At 39.6% G+C, this 13,719-nt stretch overlaps 1 protein-coding gene across 1 annotated transcript in view; it reads left to right on the top strand.

Annotated features, from left to right (window-relative positions):
- ARHGEF17 (Rho guanine nucleotide exchange factor 17) overlaps positions 1-13,719 on the top strand; it is a 143,435-nt gene that overhangs the window by 116,574 nt on the left and 13,142 nt on the right. The window contains exons 7-14 of the mRNA XM_072398630.1: positions 336-386; positions 1,896-2,005; positions 3,537-3,622; positions 5,339-5,457; positions 7,117-7,330; positions 8,106-8,179; positions 9,585-9,778; positions 12,901-13,151. Coding sequence (XP_072254731.1) covers positions 336-386; positions 1,896-2,005; positions 3,537-3,622; positions 5,339-5,457; positions 7,117-7,330; positions 8,106-8,179; positions 9,585-9,778; positions 12,901-13,151 — 1,099 coding nt within the window. The remainder of the gene's footprint in view (positions 1-335; positions 387-1,895; positions 2,006-3,536; positions 3,623-5,338; positions 5,458-7,116; positions 7,331-8,105; positions 8,180-9,584; positions 9,779-12,900; positions 13,152-13,719) is intronic.

Genomic DNA, 13,719 nt, shown 5'->3' with positions numbered 1-13,719 from the left:
GTGATGCCCCTGTAGGTACTGCAAAATATAAGAATTGTGATGCCCCTGTAGGTACTGCAAAATATAAGAAGTGTGATGCCCCTGTAGGTATATAGGGCTCTTAGCGACTGCAGCTGCTGCAATGCAAAATATTCTTCTCTCTATAATATTCCCATTTAATATATAGAACTCTCAGTAAGTGATTTGTCTCTGCAGCTGCTGTACTGCACTACATAAAGCTCTCAGTAGGTCCATTACTATCCACAGACATTGCTCTTAGTATTACAAACTCAGACCGTATGGGTGGTCTTATTCACAGAAATATTAATGTTACACGTGTGTTGTTCTCTCCACAGCTCCAGGTTCCCTTCCGGAGGTTTGTGAGACAAGAGATGGTGGTGGAAGTGGTAAGTCCCACGGCTGTTATGGCTCTGTAGATTCCTGTCACTGAGCGAATGGAGCAGAAAGAGTTTTAATAATAAATGGCCCAAATGAAAAATTAAAATACCAAATGTTCAGTTTACAGTCGGCACAGAAAACAAAATCCCTTATGTGTAGGAGAAAAGGGAAATTGTCCTTTACCGGGGGAAAGGGTTCTTCACTGCTAATGCTATAAAATTGGCTTCTGCAGTTGCAAAAAAAAAAGTATAATATATAACAAGAATAAAGTTGAACTCCAGGCATTAATTAAAGATACAAATCAGTGCAGCTCTGAATTTATTATTTATATGAAATATTTTGAATCAGTTATGTCTTATAATATACTGCATAAACTAAATGTATCCTAAATTCACCTGGTATCAGCCTATTGCACATTGTAGACTGCAGAGCTCAGAGAGGGAGAAGCAGTACATGGAGCCAGTTAGCAATTCTGCAGTGTTGATGTGCCTACAAGATACATGCTGATGGGATGATAGAAGAAAATGATGAGCTAATTAGTCGAAACGTAGGGGTGGGACAAGTTACTACACTGCAGCAAAGAGACATCAAGTCGCCTGCTTTGGCAAAAGGACTGCATGCCGGGGCCATGTAAATCTCAGAACTGGGTAGAAAGAAATACAAATCCCTTGGTGGGTGCTCTTTAAGGTAGGTTTTACAGGTATCACTTCTTCCAGACTGGGTGCATCTGTTCTGGTATTGGTCACCGATCATACCTGCACAGTTACCCCTAGTGTGGGCAGTACTTAAATCCAATCAGGTTCTGTAAAATGTACTTGTAATTACAGAATAAAACAGCAGAGTAGAGCAGTTACTTAGTGGTCTGCTGATTATTCATTTTCCTACCAATTGGCAATAAGTTGGCACCACTTTATTATTTACCTCTTAAGCTACGTACACACATCCAATGGTTCTCGCCCGATAATCATCTCAGGGACGATATCAGGCAAGAATCTGTCGTGTGTACAGCGCCAGTCCTCCATCATCCGAACAACCATCCTGGGGGTTGTTCGGTTGTTAGACGAACGATCCTAATGCAATAAAGCATTTGATTCCCTCTGCATAGAGCAGAATGGTGCCTAATATACAGCACTCATTGATGCATCGTGCAGTGCTTAGTCGTTGGAAAGGATCGTGAAGGATCCTTTCCAACGACTAAAATTGCATGTGTGTATGTGGCTTTAAAAAGAAAACGGTGTCACCCTCTTGGGTGAGCTGTCTGGCTGAGGTATAAATCACAAACGTTACTAGACAGAGTAACAAATCCCCTGGCAGATAATAGAGTTTGAATGTAATTTCTTTGCCTGGAGTTCAGCTGTAATCTGATCACTTTCGCACTCCTTTAAAATAAACATTTATAAAACAATAGATTTAATCTCATTTAGTCTGATCAGACAGATTTCACGATGTCTCCCCATTTAATCCTTCTGTATTCTCCCACAAAGCCACTGATGTCCTTCTGTCATTTCTCTCTGCAGAAAGCAGTTGGTGGCAAGAAAGATCGCTCGCTGTTCCTGTTCACAGACCTGCTGGTTTGCACCACGCTGAAGAGGAAATCTGGTTCACTACGCCGCAGCTCCATGAATCTGTACGTTTGTTTAACATTAAATGATGGATCAGCCAAGAATAAGTTATTGTGGTATAATAAAAACCGTGCAAATCTCTTATTTCTATATTCAGAATATAAAATATAGTCAGGAATATTTAGGACTTGAGTTGGTCATTTCGCCAATGCAAAGGAGGATGCGAAGGAATGGTAGGTACTGCTGTTGTCTACTGCTGATGAAGTGAATGTTGGCAAAGTGCTGCTGCACTTCTACCGTGTAAAGAGACCCTGTCTATTTTAGAGAACCTGCAATTCCTGCATCATCTTAATCTGTTTTACCGTAGCTCAGCAGTCTTGGAAAAACTTTTCTGTATTCAGCACTTTCAGGACTGTTGGAATTTGTTTGTTGTACCACAGTGTTTCTCCACCTTTTAAACTTGGGGGAACCCTTTAAATTACTTTCGGGTCTTCAGGGAACCCCGATTATAATTACTATATCCACAGATCACATTATATTAGTATGGTGATCAGTGGGAAGAATTCCTCTTACATTGCATCCTTACAGATAGCCAAAAAGATCATTGGTGTCAGGTAAACTGGCCTGAGATTTACAAATTGCTCATTGAGAGAAGAGAAATACTGTTGTACTATGTTCTAGTACTTTATTTAAACTTTATTTCTGAATCTTTAAAATATATATGGCTTAGAAAAAGAAACAAGTGGACATAAGCACCTGGCATGTAAGGTGCTAACCACCAACTTGCTGAAGCTTGTGTTTTTTGCTGGGTAACTTTTTGCTTACGCAGGGTTTAAATTCCCCAGCTCTGGTGGATAAATAAAGTGCCAGAGAGATCAGGAAAATGTGATCAATTAATTATACGGCTGAAGGTATGTGATCACCCCTCTGAGTTTAGTCATTTGTGAAGTGTATTAGTAATGCTTCACCATACAAAGACATTTTACACAACTGGTAAGCTTCAAACTTTGTGGCAACAGTTTAGTGAATGCCATTTTCTGTTCCAGCATGACTGTGGCCCTATGGACAAAGCCAGCTACAAAAAGACCTGAGTGATGTTTTTTTTTTCTTGTTCTCTATCCAGTGAATAGACTGGAATCACACAAATCAGTTTATAACCTGAACGGCTTGCTGCCAGCTAAGGTTTTGTTGGGAAGTAGTAAAGTTTTGCATTTCATCCGTAGAAATCCTGTTTTATCCTATGGAGCTGGTTCGCATGCATGTAATGCAATTTAGTGTGCTTTTAAAGAACTAGGGTGAACCTGGAAGATCCAGTGCTATTGGAAATTGTTTTCAATCCTAAACTAGATCCATTCCAGGTTTGCTGGATTCCCCTTGCTTTGGAGACATATCTGTCATGTCTCCTGTGTCACATTGGGAATTGGGAGTCAGAAATAAAACTTTCAGGGACTGCTACATTCAATATACATTTTTAGCTTTAGATACACCTCCAAACTGTTTCCCCCCATGTGCAGTAAATACTGCTGTTATACTTTGTCATTGTGCCCTCTGGTGTTGTGTTTTGGTACTTCAGTAATAGCAATGTTGTGTTTTCAGGTATACAGCTGCCAGTGTGATTGACATCTCCAGCAAGTACAAGCTGCTCTGGAAACTGCCCCTGGAAGATGTGGACACTGTGAAAGGTTTGCCATCAAGAAATAATTGCTTTGCTTTTCTTTCTTTAAGGAATCACTCCTTCCACATTTATCTTAAGACCTTTCACCGTTCCTGCAGATCTGTGCAGCAAGTCCCCAGGGAACTGTGGCAGCACATGCAGGTCCTTGTAACTGTGTAGTGGTTAAGTAATACATGTGACCACTTTACTTGTCAAAGTCTAAATTGTTTTAGCAGGACCAGAGAATTTAGATTTGATCAGAGGCAATGCATGCTGGGACCTGCTGCTCCATACCAAATGATTCTTCTTTTAGTGTTGCTGAGTACTTTCAAAGACAAAGACAAATATATCAGATCTCATAGATAAAGCTGAACTCCATGCACACAAAAAATATATATAGCAGCTGACTTGTATATCTGTCCATTGAGTTCATCTAGATACCCAACCACATGCTGCAGTTCTGTTTAAATGGCATGTAGCATGTACAGGTCTCATCACTCTCCCGGTCTGACTGGACAGTAAAGCCGCATACACACTTGCAATTATAGTCGTTGGAAAGGATCTTTCACGATCCTTTCCAACGACTAAGCACTCCACAATGCATAAACGATACTGTACATACAGCACCGTTCTGCTTTATGGAGAGGGAAGGGGGAGAGCGATGGAGTGGCACCCCGCTGCAAGCTCTCCCCCTTCACTAGCATTACAATCGTTTGTCGTTCATGGTTCGTGGATCCGCCAGGACGGTCGTTCGGACGATGAACGACACGCGCTGTACACACTTCAGATTCTCGTCCGATATCGGCCCTGCGCTGATTATCGGACAAGAACCATTGGAAATGTGTACGTAGCTTAAGAGGAGAAGCAATAGACTAATAAAATGATCTCTTTGTTCATTGGTAGCAAACAAACATAATGAATGACTGCTCGTCCTGCTATTCTGTTTCCCTGCATGCGATCTGCATTACATGAACTCCAAGAGGCTGATACCAAGTCAAATTTATGTGCCTAAAATACAAAACCACTGTAATGGATTTTTAAGGCAACTTTCATAAATGGACACTCACAAACCTATTTATAAAACCATATGTTGTTAAAATATTAAAAAATACATGTATCAACATCATTGGACATACATAGTGTATATTACAGTTTGAGTTGTCTTTCCATCTTTTAACGGGTTTTGCAAGATGAAAGAGAAATGATGAGACCAGTACATCCTAGCAACTATGACGTACTGGTCTCATCATTTCCCAAACACTTGTATTCTTGTTGATTTTAGATGTGGCACCATACTTTTACCAGTTCCATTTTCTGTTCTATCAAATTTAGATACGTATATAAAAAGGATAACAAACTCTATTCACACAATTGAACGCTAAATGTCAAGATGTTTGCCTCTAAAAGCCTCATCTGTGGCTTGTAGGGGATTCTCATGATTAGATACTTTGGGAGTCTTTCTTTTTTTTTTTTTTTTTTTATCTGTGTCCCTGTTGAGGACATTCTTGCTTCTTGTGGGGGTCGGCAGGACATAGTCAGAGGATCTAACCCTTCACTACTCAATCCAAAATGAAAAAATAAAATGTTAGCTGGCCCTAAGTTTTTAGCACTAATCTGTGTTTAATAATACATTTCCCATCATATAAAAATCATATGTTATATAAAAAGTTTTAATACAAAAAAAGCTGAAATATATAAAAATTGTTATAAACAAATGATACTCATATACAGATTTATTATTTAGGAACATCCCAAGCCTCAAACAGAGACAGCATTCAAAAGATTATCAGTCGACTGGATGAAGATTTAAGCACCATGGGCCAAATCAGCAAACTGTCGGAAACCCTCAGCTTTCCTCACCAGGTAAAAGAATCACCAAAGTTTTTTTCAATTTTTCAGCCTTACTTTCAGCCTTGCACACTTGTATGGGCTTCTCTGCTGGACTCCAATTACAATAACTGTACACTGTGAGCTTCAGCTAATCAGATAGAGCCCATCACATTCTCTTGATTTGGAATATCCAACATCTTCTAGTCCTTTTCTTCCCAGCCTGACTGTCCCTGGCTCAACAATTCCATTAACTGGATTTTTTTTCTTTCTATTATGGAACTTAAGCATTACATGTGGGCATTACTTGGGATGGTCTCCATGCAAATGCAGCCTTTCTAGAAACACCTACACCTCCAGACTAACTTCCAACAATCAAGCTAATATGATATTGTCATAAAGCTAAGAACCAGCCCACTACTTCCATCAGAGCCAAGGAGCCTTGCTTGGTAATTGGGGTCAGACTGATTCCCAGGAGGATCAGAAAAAAATTCTGGTCGACTCCAGTCATTAACTTCCAAAATTATATTTTATGCCATTTGTGCCCTGGCCTGTGCTGTCTTACAGAAAATACCACTGCGCCAGGAAAGCTATGTATTCTGGTGTGCCCTCCTTCTCACTTTCTCTGTTTGGCTTTTGCTCAGTCCAACTTTGCTGGTATGGATTAATTTCAGAGTTCTGCATAGTCATGTGAGTCGATTTTCAGTGATCTAACTGCTTATGGTAAATGACTCAACATGACAAAGTATTGTTTTCATTTGTGATTTTTTTTTTCTATCTGCCAGCGGGACGGATAAACAACGATTTGTCTTGCAACATTTGCAGAGCAACACTGGTCAAAACATAATTAGAAATTTGTCTAATTCCGGTGCACAACACAGCGTCTAGACACAGCCAGCAAAACACATAACAAGCGTGTTGTCACAGAGGATAAAAAAACAATGCAGATTATTTATGTGCAGGATTTGTTATATGGAAATCTGTACAAAAACCACAGAATAAACAAAAAGAAGTTTACTGATTATTTGAGTCAGTTGCAGAGGTTAACACATAGACAGTTGAATATCATCACACAGTGAATCCTGTAAATTTTCTATTCAATTAATATTTAGGTCAAACAAGTGCTACTAGGAGCTTCAAGTGGTTGACACCATACCCAGCACCAATGGGTGCAAGGGCAGAATATCTCACACCCGTGTGTCATGTTTTTGGATCAGTAAATCATTTTAATTAGTCCAGGGAGTTCAAAAACGCCATTAGATCTGCTTGTGTGTGCTACCAATATACCAAACATTTTATATAAAGTGCAACAGGTTAGCAAATATTTGCAACAGAAAATCCATTCAGGGCAAACAGACTCTTAAAGGTCAACACCCAACTTACTTTTACTTACCATATACAACACAAGCACGGTGCACCATTGTCACCTTCTGAAAACACATACTAATAAATGGCATGCAGCTGTAACTGGAGTACATGTAGACAGGATTGCAGAGGTTGCAATGATTCTCTATGAAATCAGCAGCCCTGAAAAGCAGCAAAAAAAAAAAAAACAAATCGTTCAAGCAAACTAAACATCATCCTGATCTGCTTTCATGGGTAACATTTCTTCAGTTAAAGACAAAGACATCTGTAATTAATAGACAGAGTCATGGTACTGCATTTAATCCCTGTAATTAATTTCTGTTTTTCCAGAGTCTTGATGATGTCATTAAAGACATGATGGCCTCTGTGCATCGCGAGCTGGCTGAGAAGCAGTCCCTCTCCTATTCTATGTCATTCCCTCCAAACAAAGTGGAGCTGACCACCACCAAAGCTGATGGCACCGAGTCCTTTATATTTGAATTTGGCAGCCCAGACGCCAGACTGCACTTTGAGCAAGCCTTTGAGGAGGCCAAAAAGAAACTGGGTAATTCATATTATTCTCCTTCATGAACTTACATACATAACGGGTGGGTGTCCTATAGGATCATTCAGTCTGACATTATTAATTCAGTGTTATCTTATGGAAGGAGGTCATTATCATTGTGTTACAAGGTATTATCCCACACTTGGCTCCTACAGAGGAACAGTGCAGTACAGGAGCACAAGGAAGGTAGTGGGTAGGTTAGTGAGTATACCTGTTACTCTTACCTTGATGGAAAAAGTCAATCATTCTCTTAAAATCCCAATGGAACTTTTTTAAAATAGCTAAATCCATTCCAGGTGCATTAAATCAAAAGGTGTGGAAAGTTCTACGTTTTTTTATTTCCTTAGCAATCATCCACACAATAAATAAGCATGTTCCCTGCTGCCAAGGTGCAGAGAAGGGGCCATGTGTTCTATGAGGAAGCAGTGGTCTCTCTACAGAAGCAGCTAAAAATCCTGTATTACTTCTTATGCTACAAAGATAGAAATCATGCAAAGTATTTATTTTGATTACTGTGACCTGGCCAGTGTTAGTGTTGTGGTGCTCCATAATCTAAACCCACATGAATGTAACAGTGCAGGCAATGGAGGAAAAGTGCTGCAACATCTGCACACTTCTCTTTGCTTTTCAGGCCAGCTATGTCAGTTTATTTATGAGTTTAATAAGGAGGGAGGGTGATCTGTGGTGTTTTGGCTATAAAAAAAAAGATTGGTCTGCCTTTAAGTCTTTATTTATTTTTTCCCTCAGACATCTGATTGTTGTCTTTTCTTTACAGCTACCAGCAAGAATCGCCTGGATCCAGAATTCCTAAAGGCCATCCCTATTATGAAGACGCGCAGTGGGATGCAGGTAAGGTAACAGTAGTTTATTGGGTGCTTTCCAAATGTAACAATTGGAAAGAATTCAGATTTGTTTCTGTGTCAGTCAGAATGCCATTATTGTGGGACCTCTCTTAATGTCGGTATCTTTATTTGGAAACCTACCAAAGTATCAATGCGTGTTTGTCAGTTAATATTAAGGGACCTCCTCTAGTGCCAATGTGTCACTATTGTTAGACCTCTACCAGTGTCAGTATTGTGGGACTTCATCTAATGATAATGGAGCAGATTTTCCAAAGTAATTGAAATGAATTATTACCTTGCAAAGGATATTATTCTCTTATAATGAATGTGCAAGGAATACCTAATCACATTCAGGGTGGTTGCAGAAGACATTATTATTTATTATTATTATTATTATTAAACAGGATTTATATAGCGCCAACATATTACGCAGCGCTGTACATTAAATAGGGATTGCAAATGACAGACTAATACAGACAGTGATACAGGAGGAGAGGACCCTGCCCCAAAGAGCTTACAATCTAGTAGGTAGGGGAATTTCACACACAATAGGATGGGCGATATGTAGTGGTGGGAAGTAATGAGGGTTTAGCAGACAGAAGAAGATTGGTAGGCAAGTTTGAAAAAATGAGTTTTGAGCGCTCTTTTAAATGAGCAGAAAGTAGGAGCAAGCCGAATAGGGCGAGGAAGACCATTCCAGAGAGTTGGAGCAGCTCTAGAGAAGTCTTGTAACCGTGCGTGTGATGAGGTTATGAGTGAGGAAGTCATTAGTAGATCATTGGAGGAGCAGAGAGAGCGGCAGGGTTGATTGGATGCAAGACATGATTGGATGCAGTCAAAACAGCTTTATCTTATTTGCTAAGCTAAGTGAATGATCCCAAGCAAGGTAACATTTCACTTTGCTATGGTAACAACAAAAGTATTTTCCTTTAGTAAACCAACCCCAGTGTCAATACTAAGGTTCCACCTCTTGTGTAAGTGTGCCATAATTCTGGGAGTCTCCTTAGTATCATTGTGTTTTTAAATACAGTATTCTGGGATATTTTGTTCTTCCATGTTTATTGGTTGTATAGAATGATATTGCTTGTTCTGCTGGTTGGTCCCAGTATCAGATTATGCTACTATGGTTAGGTACAAATCTGCATGAAAACAATAGATCACCTTATTTGTATCCTGTAGCTTACACTGCCAGGATGAACCAAAACTGAACTTCATTTAAAGTTTTTTGTTATATTTAGACCATGATAGCAATGGTGTACAACGACCAACCAGGTTTAATTATTCATTATCTGGTCATTGTAAATTGGGATTGGTTACCGTTAACATTAGTAGATTGCTGCTTTACTAGATAAGCCTGTATATCTTTTATTGTTACCTGACTGATTTGCTTCCCCTGTTTCTTCTTCTGTCAGTTCTCCTGTGCCTCCCCCAGTCACAGCAGTTCAGACAACGTCCATGAGGTCTGGGTGTGTAACAGCGATGGATATGTGGGTCAGGTTTGCCTTCTCAGCATCCGAAACGAGCCAACAGTAGAAGCTTGTATCGCAGTGTGCTCTGCTCGAATCCTGTGCATTGCTTCTGTGCCGGGACTGAAGAGGAACTACAGGTATGTCAGATCCACCTTCAAAAATGTAGAATTACAGTTCTGTACATTAGAATGAAAATTGCCACCATAGGTTCATATTTTCTGTATGTATTTGAAGTGAACCTGTGGGAACAATTGCAGCTTTATGCAGCTGCATATGCCAGCACGCATACCTCTGCCATTACTGTACATTATCCGCCCCCACCACTTATCTTGAATGGCCTGGGTCCTCTTTTCCTCCCTTGTACTAGTTTGTACTTTTCCTATATGCAGGCTTATCATCTGCAGCCTCTAATTTTTTTTACAGTACTGCCCTAATATGTTGGCACTTTATACATAAAAGATAATCCTAGGATGTCTCACTTCGGCATCTCCCAAACTGGCTTTACTGTCTTTCCTATAATTGCTATTTAAAGGGCAGAGCCTGCATACTTTAAACTATGGGTAGCAAGTAATATCTATCAATGAATGTTTAATGGAAACTCTACAACTATTTCTTCCTATTACTTATCTTAGAAATGCAACAGGAAGTGAGAACAATATTCAAACAGTAGACAGTTTTTGCTACATTGCTTTCTTCTCCTGTCTTGGTAAAGTAACCGCTGTAAGTTTTCAGGTTCTCTTACTTTCTGCTCCAAGAGCAGAGGTGGCCAGGACAAAAAGAGAATAACTTGAATTAATGGGGGAGCACACACAGAGGCTCCCTTAAAAAAAAGTTTGGGGTTTAGATATTTTTAAATTCACAAAGTCCATTTAGTTTTGAATTCTTTCATCTTGTTTCATTATCATCATTCTTCTTTTTTTCTATTCAGTAGGTTTGTCCCAGTACTGCAGCCTCTTGTCACTTATTCTTCATTTAAACAGCTGTGCACGGAGTCAGGAGTCTTGGCAGGGAGATATCTATATTGGAGTATACTTATAGGAAATCAGGGACTGACTAAGTCTACGTACACACGTGCAATATTTGTCATTCGAAATCGACCAATCAACGATTATTTTGAACGATCATATTGTGCACAATTGTGCACATGCTGAAATGATACGATCGTTCAAATATAATCCACCAGTAATGTACACACACTAGATACGACTGTTTGAACAATGCAGGAAGTGACATGTATCACAGAACAATCCACGATCACTGAACGTCCGAACACACAATAGATAGCGAATGATCGTCTCCCAATCAGATCCGCTAGGACATTCGTTCGTTTCCAACGACATTCCTCGTTCAACAGCACCGTTGGCCAGTGGGGCACTTTTTTTGTTAACAATTATCGGACGATCAGTCGTTAGTTGTTCGTTTCCAACGGTTATTATTGCACATGTGTACGTAACCTAAGTCTACCAACTCTAACTATATAGTACCAGATACGGACATATTCAAAAGGAATGTCCCTCAAAGAGCAGATGTTGAATGGACCCTTATCTTCCAGATAAATTATTAAGATAAACATTTCCAGGAAAACTACAGAAGTCCTTGCTGGTTCTGTTCTTGGAGGGTTCACATTTGTTTTTGCGGTTTGTGGTGTCTGTGTACATGACAGCAGAGATCTATCTGCCTGTTATGGTGACAGGAGCATGCAGCACTGAAGTTCCCCCTGGGAGTAATCCAGTGATGAAAGACTTTGAGGACCTTCTTGTGGGAAGATCCCACCCTATTTGGGGGCAATTTTAAAGAGCTCCTAGGGAGTTTGTTGCTTCTAAACAGATGTTGGCCATTATGTTTTAGGAGCTGTGTTGAAGTAGATGCAGTGAAGAGATATAAATCAGAAAGCATTGGATTGGGCAATAGTGAACCGGGATCCTTCTTTGCTCTCATTTTATCATACCCCCCAGCTGTCCTGTTATTATTGGAGTATGTTTTAAAATTACAATTCGTCCTTCTTTTTTGATTGGGTGATCCAATGACTATAGGAAACTTCAAATAACCCCAAACAAGCATTTTTGGGGAATAGTCTGGCAGTTCTTTCATTGCATCTCTTACCTCCCTGATCATTTGCCTTACACAGGAATGCTTAGAGGATTGGATTAGCCCTTTGTATGGGAAAAATGGTCAAAAAAAAGTTGTGGGACAGCGGCATCGGTTATGCAAATCTGGTTATTGACTTGCGTCCACAGCCTTTAAGGAATAATAAATACTTGATAATGTAAAAAATAGGTGTATGTAAATTCTAATACTTAATTTTTACTTATTTGCTTCCTTCAAGTCTCATAAAATAGCTATTGGCAACATCCTATTATATAAATAAGTGCAAAAAAACTGTAATTCCTGCCAAAATCTTGTGCCCTGTCCAATGATGTCATTCTGTGCTGAACTATTAACGGTTAGCATTGATCCTATTTCTCTTTTTGGACATCAGAACCCCTTTTCCCTTATATTATGTAGATGATTAGAAAGGACATTGTGTTAGTTATGGGTCAGTTTGGTTGTGGGGGAGAGAAGGAAATGGACAAGCTCTGGCACTATTATTAATATTAATAATAAATGTATAGGATTTATATAGCGCCAACATATTCCGCAGTGCTGTACAATAAATAGGGGTTGCATATGACAGACTGATACAGACAGGGACACAAGAGGAGGAAAGGACCCTGGCCAGAAAAGCTTACAATCTAGGAGGTAGGGGAAGTATCACACAATATGAGTATGGAATGGTGGGAAGTAGTGAGGATTTTAAAAGTCAAAAGAAGACGGGTAGGCAAGTTTGAAAAGATGGGTTTTTAGTTCTCTTTTAAATGAGCAAAAAGTAGGAGCAAGCTGAATAGGACGAAAAAGACCATTCCAGAGAGTCCGGGCAGCTCTAGAAAAGTCTGGGTGCCGTGCGTGTGATGAGTGAGGATTTATTATTATTATTATTATTATTATTATTAATAATATTATAATTATTAATATTAGTAATATTATCAATATTTTTAAACAGTATTTATAGAGCACCAACATAATATGCAGTGCTAATATGTTGGCGCTGACATGACCCTACTTGTAATTGTCAACCAAGAATTCCAGATTCTGGCAGGGATGATAAGAGCTGCTGCAGGTAATTTCTAAGTGATGTGAATATATTGATTACCTTACTAAGAAAAATAAGTTCTTATTACATGAGAAGCGTATCCGACTAACAATGACCCTTCTCATGCAGAGATAGGCCGGCAGTTCTGGCCAACCAGGCGTCGGATCGTCTCCCGCAGAACTCCCTGGATGAATCAGCGTCCCAGCAGTGCCTCCATATCTCCATCTCCGGCTCTTCTCTGGAACTCTCTGAACACACAGACAGTGCCAGCCGGGATTTGGTGCCATTTGATAGTGACGACACAGATGACGAGTCCTCTCCCAGTCCCTCAGGAACCCTCCAAAGTCAGGCCAGCCGCTCCACCATTTCCTCCAGCTACAGTAAGTTTTTTTTTCACCTTACTGTTTTAAAATTATCACATTAGGACTTTGGTTTCCTACTGCTCCATTCACCCACAATAGAAAAGCAAATTACCTATTAGACCCAGATATATAGGAATATGTAGTCCAATCCATGTGACAGCACTGCCTGAGTGCACCAGAGAGAGCTGTCACAAAGGGGTGAAACGCAGATGAGGCAAACAGAGCAACAGGGAGTAAATAAAAGTAAGTAAATTGAAAGTCAAAAGGAACATGCTTTTATGGGAGTGATTAAAGTGACTTTATGGATAAGGTACAGGTTCACTTTAAAGCCCTATTTTAGGCTAAATATTTTCCTAATTTCTGGCTAGAGGAGGAGGAGAAGAAGAATTAGAAACTCTGTCCCCAAATAATAGAATTCAGGTTATATCCTGTTTCACAATAAACTTACTACATAGAGTCCCACCTTCCCTGTGGGAACACAACATTGAACATATCATTGGTGGTTATATTCAGTGATTCTTCATAAGGTCCACACTGATAGGTACATAAAGAGGTTTGAAAATATTTTTTAATCCATAAAACTAGT

This window comes from Pyxicephalus adspersus, chromosome 1, assembly GCF_032062135.1.
Source record: "Pyxicephalus adspersus chromosome 1, UCB_Pads_2.0, whole genome shotgun sequence".
Lineage (NCBI taxonomy): Eukaryota > Metazoa > Chordata > Amphibia > Anura > Pyxicephalidae > Pyxicephalus > Pyxicephalus adspersus.
The sequence above is the reverse complement of the archived record's forward strand: the minus strand, read 5'-3'. Positions and strand labels throughout refer to the sequence as shown.